This window comes from Bison bison, unplaced genomic scaffold (assembly GCF_000754665.1).
Source record: "Bison bison bison isolate TAMUID 2011002044 unplaced genomic scaffold, Bison_UMD1.0 scf7180017862278, whole genome shotgun sequence".
NCBI lineage: Eukaryota > Metazoa > Chordata > Mammalia > Artiodactyla > Bovidae > Bison > Bison bison.
Genome location: NW_011492850.1, coordinates 70,511 through 87,910, shown reverse-complemented (window position 1 = coordinate 87,910; position 17,400 = coordinate 70,511). Strand labels below are relative to the sequence as shown.

Below are 17,400 nucleotides of genomic sequence, written 5' to 3'. Positions count from 1 at the left end.
GTGGCAAAGAATCTGCCTACAATGCAGGGGACACAGGTTCGATCCCTGGGTCCAAAAGATCCCCTGGAGGAGGAAATGGCAACCCACTCCAGTATTCTTGCCTGGAAAATCCCATGGACAGAAGAGCCTGGGGGGCTACAGCTATGCGGTTGCAAAAGAGTCGGACATGACTTAGCGACTAAACAACAACAATGGACTCATTACATTGATGGCTAATTCATTTTCCTTCCATGTGTGGCATGTTTAATCAGCTCTGAGAGAGACCGAACTCTGCAGGTGGAACTAGAAGGGGCCCAGGTGATACGCAATCGGCTAGAAGAAGTTCTCGGAAGAAGCCTGGAGCGCTTAAGCAGGCTGGAGACCCTGGCCGCCATTGGAGGTGGGGAACTGGAAAGTGTGCGAGTTCATCACGAGCATGGCTTCTGAGCACTGGCGGGGCAGACTGCAGCCCGGGATGGAGACCCTTGTGTGCACTAACCAGAGAGCCCTGTCTGAACTAAACGGTGACTTACTAATGCTAGAACTGGTACAAGTAGCATCACCTACGAAGTGAAACTCACTTTAGTCTACCTGAATTTCACTGTTCGTAACTGTCTCTAAGTTGAATGGTGGAGGTTACAAGGTATATTTGCACACTCTAAATCATTCCATTTTAGTTTCCTCACCCCTCCTTCCTTCTTTTCCCTTATCCTTTCTATGGGCCAATAAAGTTTATTCCTCCCCCACTTCCACAATCCATTTCATATATTCCATATCATGTCATAAATGCATGTGTGTGTATTTTTTTTGCCATTCGATCAACTCCTGCTCTTTGAGTGAGCAATTTTTTAATCAAAGGTTCAAGATGAGAGAGATAGAGAATGAGAGTCTGTAAGAATGACTCTGCAGAAATGGTATAATCCTTAGAAGGTAATCAAAGCTAAGACTTGCAGTAGTAGACTGAAAGTATTGGGAAGGCCAAGTTAAAGAGCAGAGGCAAAGACTGTTAAAACATTTATAGTAAACCTTTACCTCTAATATTGTTTCAGAGTTGATTATTGAATGACAGTGAAAAGAGATTAGATGCAGGTTAAATTACATTAATTTTTTTTTCTTTAAATCAAGCGTATAATATTTAGTCAGAACATAACTTTAAGGAGGTTCCCAGGTCTTTCAGGGTCAGAATTCTCCACATAAAAGGATAATTTCAAATGTAATGTCCCCTTTCAAGTTCAGTATTTCACCAAATAACTCATTATGGTCCGAATAGCCTACTTCTTGTAATTTTTTCATTGGTAGTGGCACTAGTTGGAGTACTATATTTTTGACTTTTTAGTGCTTTTGCATTTCTCCATATTAAAACAACTAAGGCTTCTGGCTTTGATGTGTTTGAATAGTTTAGAAAGAAATGTCACACATCTTTCTAGGTTTTGGTCATTGTCCAGTGTTTTGTTATTGCAACATGATGGAAGTAAGAAAGGAGGCCCTTTAGATTATACTTCTGGTATCTTAAATATCAATAAAAAATAACAGTAACCAAGGTTACTCTGGAGCTTTGCAAGCTCCTGAAACTTGTTATTTCTGCTGGGTATAATTTTCCTAGCTTAGAAGCTAAGGTTTCAGATTTTAAACATGGAATTTGGAACTAGGGATTGGGGCTCTTTAGCACCATAAATGGAACTGAGTACCCTTTCTAAACTACGTGGAGCACAATGGTTTTTCTTTTTTCCCTCCCATTTTTTTACATGACATTTTACTTCTTTCACATTCATGTGCTGACATGGCTTGTTTGCATTCTAAATTCTGTCCAAGTTTCTGTAACCTCAGCAACACCTGTAACAGAGCATCACTCTAACGTGGACAGGGAAGAAAATATTTTCCTGGAGAAACACCCTGGAATTCTCTGATTGAGTAATTTGCAAAAGATTGTTAGCCATAAGCTTCCTCTTAAATGGAAATGCTTTACAGTTTTAATGGGCTTGTTTTGAGGGGAAAGGGCATCATTTAATAAAGGAGATAGGAAGTATAAGTTGAATCATCCATTTTTTTCTTAGTCTTCCAATTTTTAGTGACCCGTTCCTGCACAAAGCTTTTTGTAACATTCTAGAAGTAAAGAAACAGATAATCAAGCTGTAGAAATATCAACCCACCAACTAGCCTCTCATATGATTACAAGGCATTTAGGAAATGTCTTTTCTTATTTTTACTAATAGACCAGTGGTGCTAAGTTTCCTGTTAAGATTCAGCCATGGGTGATATTTGGCTTCTAATGGCTCATAGAGATTACAGTAATTTAGATAAGCTACTACTTCTGTTTCTGTCATCCTACAAGAGTAGGCTTTCCCTTGTTATCTCGAACAGTTGCTAAATGTTAGAAATGTTAAGGTAGTGGAATGAATAATGAGAAACCCAACTTCCTACCAAAAAATTAACAAAATACATAGATTGGGGGAGAAAGTAAGTGAACTCTAGTCCTGATTCGGATCCTGAAAAGATGGAGTAACTTGTTCTTTAGTTTCTTACCTTTGATATTGGTCCTTAGGAAACATTTTAGAAAGTTAAGGGATTTAGTGGCACAGAAATTAGAAGTTTGATCTTGATATCAGAGATGTGACTAAAATCTGGTTCTGACTTTCTGGTCTATAGAGTTGGAATAAGGCTTGTGAACAGTGCTAACTGGAGAGAGTTTGCCAGTCTAACAATTTTGTGTGATAATTTGGCATCTTAGAGAATATGGTTCTAATGAATTTTGCTCTGTATCCCGCAGATAGTTGATGCTTTGGCCCCTTCATTCATATACTTGTATTTAGCATGCTATAAAATAAGATTCCACTCCCTCCTTAGGAGCGCAGACCTTTTCTTTTACTGAATTGTTCTACCTTTGCCAGGAGTTTTTCAATATTACAATAACTTTAGATAAAGCCCTGTGTGCTTATAGAACCTTATGTTTGAGGGGGGAAAAAGGTGAAATAAAATGGAGTTAAATTCTCACTCAGACTATGCTTAATTGGAAACAGAACTTAAATTCAGAAGAATCTGAATTTGATCGATTTGGTAGATTTGATAGTATTGGTAGATTTGGTCTTTCACATATTTCCTTTCTGGTTGTAATGGTTGTAAGAGGTCAAGGTAATTGAAGTCTATATAGTTTTTAGAAACTAAAGAGTTGAAAAGGACCTCCAAGAAGATTTATATAATGAGTGAAATGGAAGTCCTTTTGATAGATATTTCCTTTAAACTCTTTTCTATTACAGGATTAAACTGTATCATTGAAGTCTGATCATTGATAATACCTAGTATAAATCAGCATTTTCTGGTGTTCTCTTTTTAACTATTTAGTCAAGTTACAGTAACTTTTTTGAAAAGGCCTGATGGGACTGTTCTAATATTGTCAGCCTTTAACTCTTATCCTTACCCCCCCTTCCGCCCCCTCCCACACCCACTTCTCTTCATTCATTTCTGGACAGCAGCAGTATTTTCATTTCTTCTGCTTCCTCATTTGTATTTTTAAAAGATTTGTCTTTGTCATTATGTATAGTCAGAGATCTGTGAAAGAGCAAGAAAATCTTGACCTGAATAGGATAGTAGGTCCAAGCCGTAAGTTTCCTGAGGAGGTTCTTTAGTTTATTCCACTTGCACCATTTATGCCTAAATGACCCCAGTGGCAGATTTCTGTAAAAGGCCTATCACTGTTATGCTTGCTTACGCTTCTAATCCAGTGTCTGGTTCAGAAGTTTGGCTCACAGCTTCAAAACAGTCCAAGAAAATTGATTTCAGTTCTCTCTGCTTCAGTCATCTTCTTCCTCTCTCTGCTTCAGTTGGATCTAGAATCCTCTGATTAAGACAAGGAGAAACAGAACAGATTACACCCCAAATTGCTCCTGTCATTGAGGAATAAGTGACCTACCTAAAATCACTTCCCTTTGGAGTGTAAGCCCTAGAGCAAACAGTTGTTTAATACCTTTGCTTTCTTTGAGCTAGTATTAGAAAATTCTGGTTCCTGTTGATATGATCAAGTTATCGTTTTCTGACTTATTGGTCATTTTCTTTCTTTTCTTTATTTTTTGAAGTCACAGAATCTTCACGTCCCTGAAAAACTCAAGTTGCTTCTTCAACTAGGGTCTGACTAGTAACTCTGCAGTTTGCAGCCAATGTGCAGGGATATGTGACAAACTTCTTAGAGAGTAGGGAAGGAATATAGTGACTCTCACACTTTTCAAGTCCGTTTTCCATCCTGCCTTGTAGAAATGGTACTAGAGGTGTGATAAGTGAAATTAGCTTTGTTTTTCAGATACTAATATCCTGTGAGACACAAACATTTAGAGAATTTTCTCTCATTTCTTTTTGTGGTGAAGCTCAGAGAGCTTTTATTCTTCTACCTTTGGTACTGCAGAATCATTTGTACTGCAGAAAAAATAGCTGGGGATATGGAGTTTATATAAGGCAACCCAATAAGAAAAACAAGGAATGAGTCCACAGGCCAGGACAGCAGAATAATTTCTGTGGGGTGATAGTTTCTATTGTCTTAAAGCATTTTAGAATATGGATTTAAGCCACCTTGTCACTAGGCATTTGGAGTATTAACTTTAAGTCATTTTTATGACAATTAAAAGACAATCATATAGATTGTAAGTAGTGTGAGTATTGACAGAAGGTAAGTCCTCAACTTCTTCCCATATTATCACTGAGCCAGGATAAATTTCCCAAATAAAAAATCAGTGTTTGTAATTTGCTTCCAACAAAGGATGGGAAGTGGAAGAGAGACATTAAACTGTAGCGCTAACAATACTAATTTTATCAGATTTCAAATAAGAGTAATTAAACTTATAAAATGATATACTAATTCTTTTTGCATCACTTTCCCTTTTTGTTATTTAAAGTCAAATTCCAGAAATAAAAATCTTTATCATACTGTTTTCTTCTTGCTAAAGCTGGAAGGATAAAATAAAAAATTCAGCAACATCAGAAAATGTTTGATCTAAAATAATAATGAAGAGTATGGTTGTTAAGTACATGAACCAAATCGACTTCCTTGTTCCCTTTGAGAACTCATGATTGTCTAGCAAATGCATGTAGATTTGTTTTTAGTGTATAACATGAATAGACAGTGCTTCCTTTTGCAATTTCAAAATAATTGCTTTGAAATACCCCTCTCAGTCTGTAAACTTTAGAGGCATGTGTATATACAAGTATGTTTTATAAACCATGAATTTGTGTGTTTCCACTAAGTATGATCAATTTGATAATAAAAGCAGGTTTACTTCTTACCACTTAAAGTTTTGATCTTAGGGCTGTTGAGGAAAAAGTGATTCCTAACAATTTAGATGAAGAAGGAAGTAACATGTTACATCCAGTAACTGGGCACTAGATCCTCTTAGGCCTATTTACCCACCAAAACAAGCTGTAAGTTTTCATTTCTTCATGGCACTGTGTTGTGTTAAACTGTGTTAACATTTGTGCTAGCATGGAGCATGTACTTTTCTATATATAAGTGTTAGAATTTCAGCTATTTTAGTTGAAACACAAAATTGTTACTTATCCAATAAAAGTATCAAAGGCCAAACAGTAATTATTTGGTTTCATTCTTAAAAGATCAATGAGAAAAGTAGAGAAAGCTCTTTATCTTTTTTTTCCCCTTATAGGAGAACCAGTCTATTGATGATTGTACTAAAACTCCAAGTTAAATAAGGCTCTGAAATAAGTGAATGCCTTTGTATTTATTTAACTAAAGGAAGGAAGCAGAAGAAACCTGAATTTTTCTACTCTCAAGGAAATGAAGCTAAAGAAACGGCATTAAACTTCCCCTAGAAATGTGAAATGGATTGCTTTACCTTAAAAAACCCTTCCTGCTCTGCTTGCTGAAGGAGAGTAGTGGAAAGTGGGATGAAAGTTTGAGGAGCCTATTGTTATGAGCTATCCGGGAGATAGTGAAAGACAGGGAAGCCTGGCACGCTACAGCTCATGGGTCTCAAAGAGTCGGACACAGCTGAGCAACTGAACAATTGTTATGATGGGTGGTGCTGTCCCTGTGTATGTTCTGGAAAGGCCTGTTTCTTGTGTTCTTTGAGGAACAAAGAGATCATAGAAGGAAGAATTCCTTGACATTACAGAATTTTAAGTCACTGAAAACAGTTGCCTTCTGAATTATAAGCTTGTAAGCTGGAAGGGTACCTAAGAGATACTGTGATTTAAAGACAAGGATACACCATAAAGGAACTTGACTGCAGACATGTGTCCCCCCCCCGCCCCCCAGCTACTTTGGTTCCAATATTAGAATGTCTAGTTAAAGAATTTTATTTCTCAGGAGAAGCTTATGGAAGACTCTATGAAATCTTAGTTTTCTTATGGTTCTAGAAGGGAATGGATGCAGGTAAAATTGCAGTTTGATAGGAAACCTTTTTTCTTTGATACTCTCATGTAGGATCTTAATATTTAAGTCATCAATAGTTGGTTCATGAGGTGAACAGGTGAAAGTTCTTATAATTTCATGGTAGAGTGCCTAAGAGTGAGAGGGAGGTGGGCCCGGAGGACATAAAGAGCCTGGCACTGAGGGAAAAACAGCCAGGCACTTGTTACTGCAAACTTTTTCATGCTATAAAGTTTAGCTCTTTAAATCACGTTTCAAAATTAGTCAGCTATGACTCCTGTGTTCTGAGTAACTTTATGGGAAAATATTATTCCTTTTCTGTTGGTTGCATATAAACGGCTTAAAAAGAAAACAAGAATGACCGTAGAGTAGAATTTGGAGAAAATGGTCTTGTTGCAGCCCAGTTGGGGCTCATTACTGAAGAATTAAAATAATACTTCATGACTTTCCCTCAAGGCTTATTTGTGCATGATGGAGTTTTAAGGAGTTATTATTTAATGATGATTAATCCTATTTGTTAAAACACCTATTCAAGAGTTCATCTTAATCTACTGATCTGTGTTTTTTTCAACTGTCCTGCAAAGTAGGAAGAACTTAGAAGAGTGTTACTTCAAACCTCCATAGTGAGCAGCGAAGAGGTAGACTTAAGATCAAATAGACTTAAGATCATCCCCTGAAAACACTGTTGTTGTTTAGTCACTCAGTTCTGTCTGACTTTTGTGACCCCCATGGACTGTAGTCCACCAGACTCCTCTGTCCGTGGGATTTCCCAGGCAAGAATACTGGAGTGGGTTGCCATTTCCTCCTCCAGATATTCCCGACCCAGGGATCAAACCTGTGTCTCCTGCATTGGCAGGCGGATTCTTTACCACTGAGTGTTCTGTTGAGTACATTTAGGTTCTATGCCCTTTTTCAACTCTCTACTTTCTAGCACATAAACCAGTTTGCCAATAATATTGTAAAATAGTAATAATAAGGAATATACTGAGTGTATGCCAAGCACTGTTTCAAGCACTTCAAAGGCACCAAACCCTTTATAGCTGAAAAATGTATGGAGTGGATATTACTATTAACCCTAAGAAGTGAGAGAACTAAGTTATGAAAAGGATTTGTCTAAAGGCACATAACTAATGATGCAAGCAGAAATCTAACCTAGACAAACTGGCTCTAGAGTCCATGTTCTCAATAATTATGCCATCCTCAACTTAAAAAGCACAAAAGTATGACTTTTTGCCTCTGTGATAAAAAAGACCTTATATTTTCATACCACTTAAATTTTGCCCAAAGATTTTAAAGTATTGTATTTAGAAGTTTATTTCTATGTACTTTATAGAGCCAGATAGTTGATAGAAAGTAATGCTTCAAGAGAGGGAAGTTTTGGTAGCACCTCCTTCTCTGTGATTCAGGGCCTTGAAACTTGGGAGAACCACAACTTGAGAACTATTATTGAAGCCTCAAATAAAAGTTTTTAATACAGTTTCCAGTCTAACATGTAAAACTTACCCTGGAGATCGAGAGACAAGGTAAATTTGAAAGAACAGATTCTTAGCTTTCAGTAGTTCTAAAGGTGGCAGAACATTTTAGTTCATATTTATCAAACATTAGCAATAACTTCATCAGTATAAAGTATAGTACCTTTAAATTAGAAATTTATAGTTCTGAGAAGTGTTTTGTTGCTTGGAAAAGCTTAGAAAAGGGTATTCTCCACAAAAGGGAAGTTCTTACTGTCATTTTTAAAACCAGGAATGGTAACAGCAGAGGCTTGTCTACTGTAAACTTACAGGTAGGACTTTGTGCAGGATAACTTATTTCAATATTTTATATATATATATATATATATGTGTATATATATATATATTTTTTTTTAATTTACCCCTCAAACAAACACATTCAAAAAAGCCTTTTGCATTCAAATTGGTAAATGCTGAGGTACCCGTCAAGCTGCCCTGAAGGAAGTACCACAGACTGCTGCTGCTGAGAAAATGAATAAGGAAAACAAAACCCCTATGCAGTAGAGTGTCAGGATGAAATGGGCATTTTTGCTTTGTCTTCGTTTAACTCTTGATGAAGTCAAAATCATGGTATCCTGCCCCAGAGTGAATTAAAGAGAGAACATTATTAATAGAAAGGCAGATGTGGCATCAGAAAGGTCGACAAAGGAAAGTCGAGGGCAGAAAGGGTTAGACAGAAGCCTTCAAGGCCAGTGACAATCACCCTTTCTAATCTCCACTTACCTTACTTCTGGAATCCTGTACAGGAATCATCGTAGGATGTGAGCCCAGTGTGGTATGGTGGGGATGAGAATCCTGACCTCATAGAGCTGAACTTTCTTCAACCACAGGATTATTCTTTTCAACACTCAGAAGGGAAACAATATGAAAAGTGTGTTTTTTAAGTCTGTCACTGAGTGGAACAATTCATCTTCTTTGTAGAGAAAGAAAAAAAGGTTCTGATCTCTATTGTTCAGGGAACAGTGAACAATAGTGTTCAAAGTGAGCATAATACACCATAGTTGTCCTCAAGTGAATTAGCATCCTGGGTTCAATGAGTTCCCAAAGCAGCCACAGCTTAGGAAGTGTGTTCATTCACCTCTAGAAAACCAGTGTCCTGAATGAGATGGTTCTGGGGCTGGTTTAAAAAAGTAAGTATTGGAAATCTCTATTGTACAACAGTCTGCCACAGAGCTCCAAAGATGCTGAGTGGTAAAGGTGTCTCCTTGTGAGCAGGGCTTTACTGAATAGGGTACTGCCTTGGTCTGAAGTGAACACAGCATTCATGGTAAAGATCAGCAAATGAGTCATAAAATTAAGCTGTTAGGACAACATGCTTTTAGTACTTTTTCATGAGATTGGCCGGGGCCATTGCAAGTACCCTGGCATAACCTTGCAGATGCCGAGAGATGGAGTGTAGGTGTGAGCTGGCCTGCTCATCTCACTTGTAGAGGGTAGTGAATGCTCATTATTTATGCAGAGCCTTTCATTCATGGTGTGCGAGCTCAGGAGCAGGTTCTCTTCTCTTGGAGGAGGAGACAAAAATCTGATTTGTCACCAGAAGGAACAGTGAGTGGTCTCTGCCTGAAAATCCAGAGACTTGCCATCTTGGCATGGCTCTTATACAGGGCTAGCTACAGCTGTGTAACTGTGGTCAAGCCACCTAATCTCTGAGGCTCAGGTTACTCAGTGGCCAGAAGAGGGGTTGTAACAGGTTGGTTTCCGAGGCCAAGGTCAGAACTGGATCTCAGCGTTCTTTAACTTGTGCAGGTTCTGTAAGACCCAAGGAGTATCAACGATACATTTTCTTTGAATTAATTATAATTATAATTAATTATAAATTCCTACATTTTCAGAAGAAATCAGTAATGTGAGCGATAGGTCTTAATCTAAAATTTGATGAACAGTCTTATTTTTACAGATGTGGAGAAGAAGGAACACCCTATATTTGTGCTGTCTGAAATGGCAGCCACCAGCCAAGTGTATGACTATTTGAATTACATTTAAAAAGATAGACAGACATAACATTGGGACTCTTATAAGAAAAAAGCCTCATGAAAATTCTTTTAAGCAGTATCCATAGTTTCAGATACAAAATTATGAAAGTGATTCTTTGTATTGCTACTAATTCTCTCAGTGCCATCCAGAATTTCTTCAAAAGGATTAGACATAACAGGATAATATTTTTAAAAAGAATATTTTACTTTTAGATGTTTGAAAAAAATCATTTCCTTGGGCTCAGTAGCCACATGTGAATAGTGTCTACTGAACTGAACAGCAAAGGCATAAAATTGCAAAAACTTGTGTTGGTCAGCACTGCCCTAGACATATATCTAGATCATGAACTGCAGCTACTTGTCCCTTGGTGTGGGGCATAGATGTTTGTGTCCCAGGGTGACTGTGTTCATTTTTGGTGAGTCAGTGAATGGATTAAATTCCTTTTAGACAAAATGGTGCGAGAAACCCTTCAGGCACAGGATGTTGGCATTGGACAAGGGTTTAGGGGCTATGGGAGGAGGGGAGGTAAGAGGAAGGGGTTAGGAAACAGCTGAACCATTCTCGGCCCTGGAGCTGGACTAGACCTCAGCTGCTGTAGGACACGAGACCCTTGCAGGAAGGTTCCTCATAGAGGTAATCACCCCACGCACGACTGATCCCAACAATGGAAACGTGGGAGGAGCAGGGCTGCCCCATCCCAAGGAAATCGGGGATCCTCTCTGCACTCAGTGGTGGGAAAAAGTTGTCGCATTGGGTCCATGTCACAGTAGGGAAAATTATTACATAGTGGCAGGAAGGAAATAATTCAGGCTTTCTGGAAAGAAGTGAGAGGGGTAACCACTTAGTCCTGCAGTCTAACAGCTGTGCAGTTGAAGCCAGCTTACCTTTCGAGGTTTAAGCTGGAGTGTTAGTAACAAAGTATCAGTGATGACTTTTCTACAGTGTTGGTGCTGCCTTCCCTGTCTGCCCTTCTGGCAAGGGGACCACTCTGGGGGGAAAGGAAGAAATCAGAGGCGGATGGCAAAATGAGTGTAATCTAAGCTGCTGTCTGGAAGGCACCTGCGAAGGGAGTCACCTTTCTCTTCTGGACCCACTCCTAGGTACAGCTGCAGGGGACGACACGGAGGATGCGAGCACGGAGTTTACCGACAGTATCGAGGAGGAGGCTGCACACAACAGCCACCAGCAAGTAAGTCCAAGCTGAGTCCTGGGGTCCCGGGGTGGAGGGCTCAGAGCCCTTCGGGGACTGGTGGTCTCCTGCAGCCATCGTGGGCCTGGCATGAGAAGCTCTTTTTGTGCATAAACCACTTCCCTGTCTTCTTCCTGCTCTCCCCAAGCTTCCCAGCCACCTTTCCAACCCCCATTCTCACTCCATTTTTCTTTCCAATCCACCCTTTTTGCTCCTTGTATCTTGTGCTCCTGCTCCCTGCCCCTTCCTGCCCTCCTTTGCCCCTACGTACCATCTATAGCTATAGCTTCAGAAGAATTTTTACTCACAACAAAACCATGGACACTTACCATCTTGGGCTTTTGTAACCGAAACACATCCCAGAAGACAGTCACCAAAGGGCCACTTGGGGAGGTGGCAGGCCTGGCCCCTGCTTCAGGAGAGTGCTCTCTGAGGAACTACAGAGGACTGGAATGCCCCCAAAACCAGGCTTATTCTCGGGGAAGTCTCACTATATAAAAGAGAACTTTCTTGGGCACTTGACTGCTCAAGTGGTGATGAGTCAGTGACCAGCAGATGACACATCAAGAGCAAGCCCTGGTCGGACCTCAGAACGTGGTACCCAAGGCTGAAACATTGTTCTCATTGACCAGCAGTGAAGGTGTAACCAGCATTTTCTCGAGTTCAAGGGTAGAATGTCCTGGACTTCAGTCACCGAGAGTGATCCCATAGCATCCACTGGAACGCCTCTGTGTCTTCACCTTGCCCAGGGACATTTGGCAATCTCATGTCCTAAAGGGACCGGTCGTGTAGATTTTTTCAGGAGCAAGTGGATCATTGGTATCTGTCGTTCTGCAGAAGCAGCTGGGCGTTTCCAGAGATAGCTTCCTTGGAGCAGTTGGAAAACTATGGGGGAAATGAGTCTGCCTCTTCATCTCCTGCACAAGAAAAAGATGAGGCATGTCTAATAATCCTACGGAAAGACCCACTTGAGCAGGACCCAAACCTCACAGGATTGGGCCCAATCTTTGACTCTTGAGGACATAAGCAGTTGTCTGAAACACCTCCCGTTCTCAACACAGTTTCTCTACCTTCTACCAAGACCCCCTTTGTGTTGCTCTAAACACACCTGGCCCTAACTTATCCCTTGAGTTCCTGCACGAGCTCCACTTCTCTTTTTGCTTGGACAGCTTGTGAGTCCTTCTAACCAATGCTTGTAACTTTAATTATGTGCTCGGTTGCCCCTCTGGGCCGATCCCTCGCCTCACCTCTCACTCCCTGATTGCATTGAGGATTTTGGGTGGGAGAGAAGGGTCTGCAGGAAGTGAAAATATCTACTCTCACACAGAGCTTGACTGGGATGTTAGCTGTTAAGCTGACACTGATGGTTATTAACTTCAGAGTATATGAGCAGGAGCCACAGATACGGAAAGAGTCAGATGTGGTCCAAACTATGCGTGATAGTAGGGGTTCTCCACTCTGATTCTCAGTTATAGGCAGACTGGTTTGTAAAGTCACTTCTTCCTCAACCTTCTTTTTCCTATAGCTGAGAGTGGAGAAATGATCAGACTACATTTTGAGGTCAGTCCAACCCTGGAATAAATTGTTACATTGGGGCATTTGTACTTGCCTTGCAGTGTCTTCCCTATCCCTTGGCTTGTGTTCAGTTGCTTCAGTTGTGTCCGACTCTTTGCAACCCCATGGACTGTAGCCTTCCAGGTTCCTCTGTCTATGGGATTCCCCAGGCAAGAATACTGGAGTGGGTTGCCATTTCCTTCTGCAATCACTTGGCATAGGAGATACTTAATAAATTAGACAAGTATTTATCTGTTGGATGAAAGAATATCTTGGGTAAGCACTGTTTTTCTTTGCATCTCCTTTCCTTGAGAGTCAATCTTCAGTTCTGGGAAGGAGGTATGTGAAATCATTGTAAACTTACAGCAAGTTTTCTGAGGGTTGTGGGCGTGGATCTTCTGCTACCAATTAAATAAAGCTTGTTTTGTCATAACTGTCTTGTGTCCAGATTCTCAAAAATGTATCTGCTTGTTTCCAGGGAACTGGTCCCTTAAGGTTGTGCTCTGAGCTTCTCCTAGTTATGTCCTTGGGAGTAGACCTTATTCTCAACACCAAGCTCCCTTCCTGCCTCAGGCATACACACACTTCCCCTTATACACATATCCATCCAACTTTATGTTCCTTTTAAGGCAAGAACCAACTTTTGGCCAAAGCATATTGCTCCATCTTTGTTTTTGGACTCACCCTCCTCAGGAAGTTTCAGGTCTGGCCATAATGGTAATTTCCCCCAGGTATCTCTCACACAATTCCATTCTCAATCAAATGTAAAGTCTATAATACCTAGGAAATTCCTGTGAAAGAAACTAATCATCATTGTCTTTCTTCATTTGAACTTTTGCAATAGAGAAAACTAATCAACAGTCACAAATGCAAAGGAAAGAAAGGCAGTGATGAACTTGAAAAAGGGTCACTTTTAATACCTTAATGCTGTCTGAGAACTGAATATGTTGTGGGAGGTATGGAGCAATAGGGCTAAAACAAAGCCATTCTATTCAAATAAGAGATCAGGTTTGCACATTGACTTCTGTGGGGCAAATGGAAAAACCAGGACACCAAAAAGCTGAAATATAAAATGGAAGCAATAGAACAGAAAAATTAGGAAATGAGAAAAACAACAGCAACAATAATTTATGTGATGTAATTAACAATAGAACCACAGGATTCATACCACTATTGCATACACTGACACCCTGGGGTTTTGCTTGAGGAAAAACAATAGAAATATTAGCTTCCCATAGATGATAAAGAAAAAAATAATTAAAATGCTAGATCCAGAATCACTTTTCATGCGTTTGCATTTAAAATTTAAAGACAAAGCAGTCAAAATAAACTCCCTTGGACATTGAAATATGAAAAGTCAGATTAGCCTGGGAACAAATCAGATCTCTGTTTTCTCATTTAAAAGTAAGAAATCAGACCAGATAAACCATATGGTCCATTCTAGTGTTGACATTCCATGGGTCTTATTTTCCCTTTTTAAAGAAAGCCACTGTATTTAAATCAATAAAAGATAACATACATCCAGAAGGCACTGAAAAAATAGATGGCATCATTAAAATTAGACATTATTTTTAAGCAGAAGGAACCCTTAAGGTTTCCCTGGAGTAGGAAATGGCAACCTGCTCCAGTATTCTTGCTTGGAAAATTCCATCAAGAGAGGACCCCTGTCTTTGGGGCCCCAAAGAGTCAAACACAACTGAGCAACTGAGCACCCTTTATTAACAGCAAAGAATAACTGTGTCCATATGCAAGGCTGATGGCAGTGTTTATTTTAGGTGACTTAGTTGCAAAGAGCTTATGTAGAAAGATAACGTCACATAATTTAAATGAAAGGTTAGGTCATAAGCTTTCAAAAGTGGTTTTATCCAGTCCTCCTCCATTTTGTCCCAAGTGCATCGTGGCACATGCGGGGATGGCCACCAGTCTAAGCCTGGCAGCAGAGCCATAGAGACATTCTCAGGAGCCTCCCAGATCTCAGGCTTACAGCTGCAGGTGGGATTGGTGCTGGGAAATGAGCACACGTGGGCAGCTTCTCCTTTCTTCCTGGAGAGGGCAGAACTTGCACATCTCTTCACAACCTCCAGTGCTGTGCTACTAAACGCTTTACACATACACGCCATGAATCAACCCCAGCACGCACCTGAAGCCTAGATTTTAGCATGCTGTTACGAGGTCCAAAGCAACAGTCAGTGGCTTTGAGCCGAGCCAAGCAGATCTATTAATCACTGATTCATTTAAGCTCCTCTGAGCCCTGTTTTCTTCAATATATTCCTGATCTAATTGAAGGAATCAAGAATATAATTAATTCTACAAGTCATTCCTAATCAAGTGGCCACTACATGATTTATGGAGATGCACATAAATATTTTGATAATGTTGATGATTGTAAGTGGTTCTTCATAGCCAGAAAGAATTTGTGACAGGTACAAGTCAGTATATTTATAGAGAGAAAACATGACCCAGAAATAGCTGTGTGGAGAGGTGGAAAATTGGGAGGTCAAAATCAATTTGAAGTTAAGCAAAACCCCAAAATGCTGCCGCTGAAAGGAAAAAGAAGCCATTATAACATTGGGATATAAGATTAATATTTGACAGGCAAGAAATTCATGTACTAAAATAATTGGTCATACACTAAGTAGATTATCATACTTGGGTTTTGGTTTCTTTAAAGAGCATGATGAAAAAGCTGGAGAGGCCCCTAAGACAAATAGTAAAAAAGTTTAAAAGTTAAAAAATTGTTATTTGAGGAAAAAACCATACAGTCTGCTTTTGTTAAAATCTTAAGGAGTAACTTCAAGAGTATCTTCAAAAACCAAATTGCTTGGAAATTGTTTCTGCTTGTTTTCTTCTCACTTGCTTAGATCTGTAGACAGAGTTTTGCTGGCAGCACCAGCACAGAGTGTTAGCCAACAGGGAAGGTGGTTGCTAGACAGGTGGCCTCATTTTATTTTATTTTTAAAATATTTTATTCAACTTTCTGTTTTATATTGGGGTATAGCCAATTAACAAGGTTGTAATAGTTTCAGGTGGACAGTGGAAGGACTCAGCCCATACATGTACATGTATCCATTCTCCCCCAAACCCTCCTCCTATCCCATCCCATCCCATCTAGGTGGTCTCAACTTTAACTTCTCGCCAACTATAGATTGTGATTCTCCTGCTGCCAATGAAATTAGTTTCTTTGTCTTACCTGTAACTCCACCCATACCCTATTTCTCTGGTTATGACTCCTGAGTGCCCAGATCCTTCCTCATAATCATCCTTGTCAGAGTCTGAGTTACAGGCCCAGCCTCAGGCTCTGAGCTGTGGTATCTTAGCCATGCTATTTGCAATCAAGGGCTTGAGTGCTGTGGAACTGATGAAGTTTTTGTCTTGTGAGAAGGCTCCCAGGGAACTCTGTCCCCCAAGAAAGAGAAGAATCAAGAGCATCCACACTCTCCAGTCCTCTTTAAACCTCGTCTGTTCACATTTGTTTTACGTTTGTTGTGTGCTTGTGGTTTTTCCTCACCCACCTGCTCAATTTCTTCCTGCTGCCCACGGCAAAAATTCTCCCTGCTTGTGTGGTGCGTCCTCTCACCCAACCCAGTCTCCAGGGATCCCACGGTTGGGAGAGTCCTAGGAGGGAGGTCTACCTTTTTAGGTCCCTTTAAAGGCTGCCTTTGTGCTCTGATGTTCCTCATAGATCCTCTTAGTGAACTAACTTCTTTAAACCGTGGTTTTCTTTCAGCTCATCAAGGTGGCGTTGGAGAAAAGCCGGGCAGCTGTGGAGACCCAGAATGTGTCTCCTGCTCCTCCCACCCTGACAGGAGGGGACGGTAACAGGGGTCTTCAGGAGGAAATGCTCCACCTGAGGGCTGAAATTCACCGGCACTTAGAGGAGAAGAGGAAAGCTGAGGGGGAACTGAAGGAGCTAAAGGCTCAAATTGAGGAAGCAGGATTCTCCTCTGTGGCCCACATCAGGTAGGATGTGCCCCAGAGAAGAGGAGCCTGCTGATTGAGAGGCTGCTGTAGCCAAGGGACCACATTGCTGCAGCCAAGGAATTCATGCCACCATGGGGCTTCTTGGTCCACATCCCAGGCTCCATGCATGCATGGTTCTACAGGTTCTTAGAAAAGCTAATAATACTAGATAATGCATGTGTGTGTGTGTGTGTACGTGCTCCATGTCTAACTCTTTGTGATGCTATGGACTATAGCCCACCAGGCTCCCCTGCCCATGGGATTTCCCAGGCAAGAATACTGGAGTGAGGGCCATTTCCTCCTCCAGGGGATCTTCCCGACCCAGGGATCAAACCCGTGTCTCTTGCATCTCCTGCATTGGCAGGTGGATTCTTTACCACTGAGCCACCTGGGAAGCCCTGAATAATGGTGATTATCAATAATTACCATTTGAACTATTCAAATAAAGTAAAAGTGAAGCCGCTCAGTCGTGTCCGACTCTTTGTGACCCCATGGATTGTAGCCTACCAGGCTTCTCAGTCCATGGGATTTTCCAGGCAAGAGTACTGGAGTGGGTTGCCATTTCCTTCTCCAGGGGATCTTCCCGACCCAGGGATTGAACTCCGGTCTCCACATTGTAGGCAGACGCTTTACCCTCTGAGTCACCAGGGAAGCCCTATTCAAATAAATCTGTTCTTAATTTAATATAAAAATGCCCATTTTCTGCTATATGTATGACTGTCACAAGTGGAAATCTCCCAGTTGTATGACAGGTATTGCTCTTTTGAATTGACTGGAATGTGTAAGGAATCTCCTGCTACCCAAGATGCTTCACTGCTGTATGCAGAACCAGAACAGTCCATGAGGAGGAGGGTTTACACAGA

The 17,400-nt window shown here is 40.6% G+C and overlaps 1 protein-coding gene across 7 annotated transcripts in view; it reads left to right on the top strand.

Annotated features, from left to right (window-relative positions):
• The window catches only part of PDE4DIP (phosphodiesterase 4D interacting protein), a 239,510-nt gene that overhangs the window by 188,148 nt on the left and 33,962 nt on the right, over positions 1 to 17,400 (top strand). For all 7 annotated transcript variants that reach the window (XR_824629.1, XR_824628.1, XM_010832825.1 and 4 more), the window contains 3 exons: positions 252 to 379; positions 10,935 to 11,023; positions 16,305 to 16,537. Coding sequence is in view for 5 of the 7 variants with exons in the window: in XM_010832825.1 (XP_010831127.1) it covers positions 252 to 379; positions 10,935 to 11,023; positions 16,305 to 16,537 (450 nt within the window). In the remaining 2 variants the exon portion in view is untranslated. The remainder of the gene's footprint in view (positions 1 to 251; positions 380 to 10,934; positions 11,024 to 16,304; positions 16,538 to 17,400) is intronic.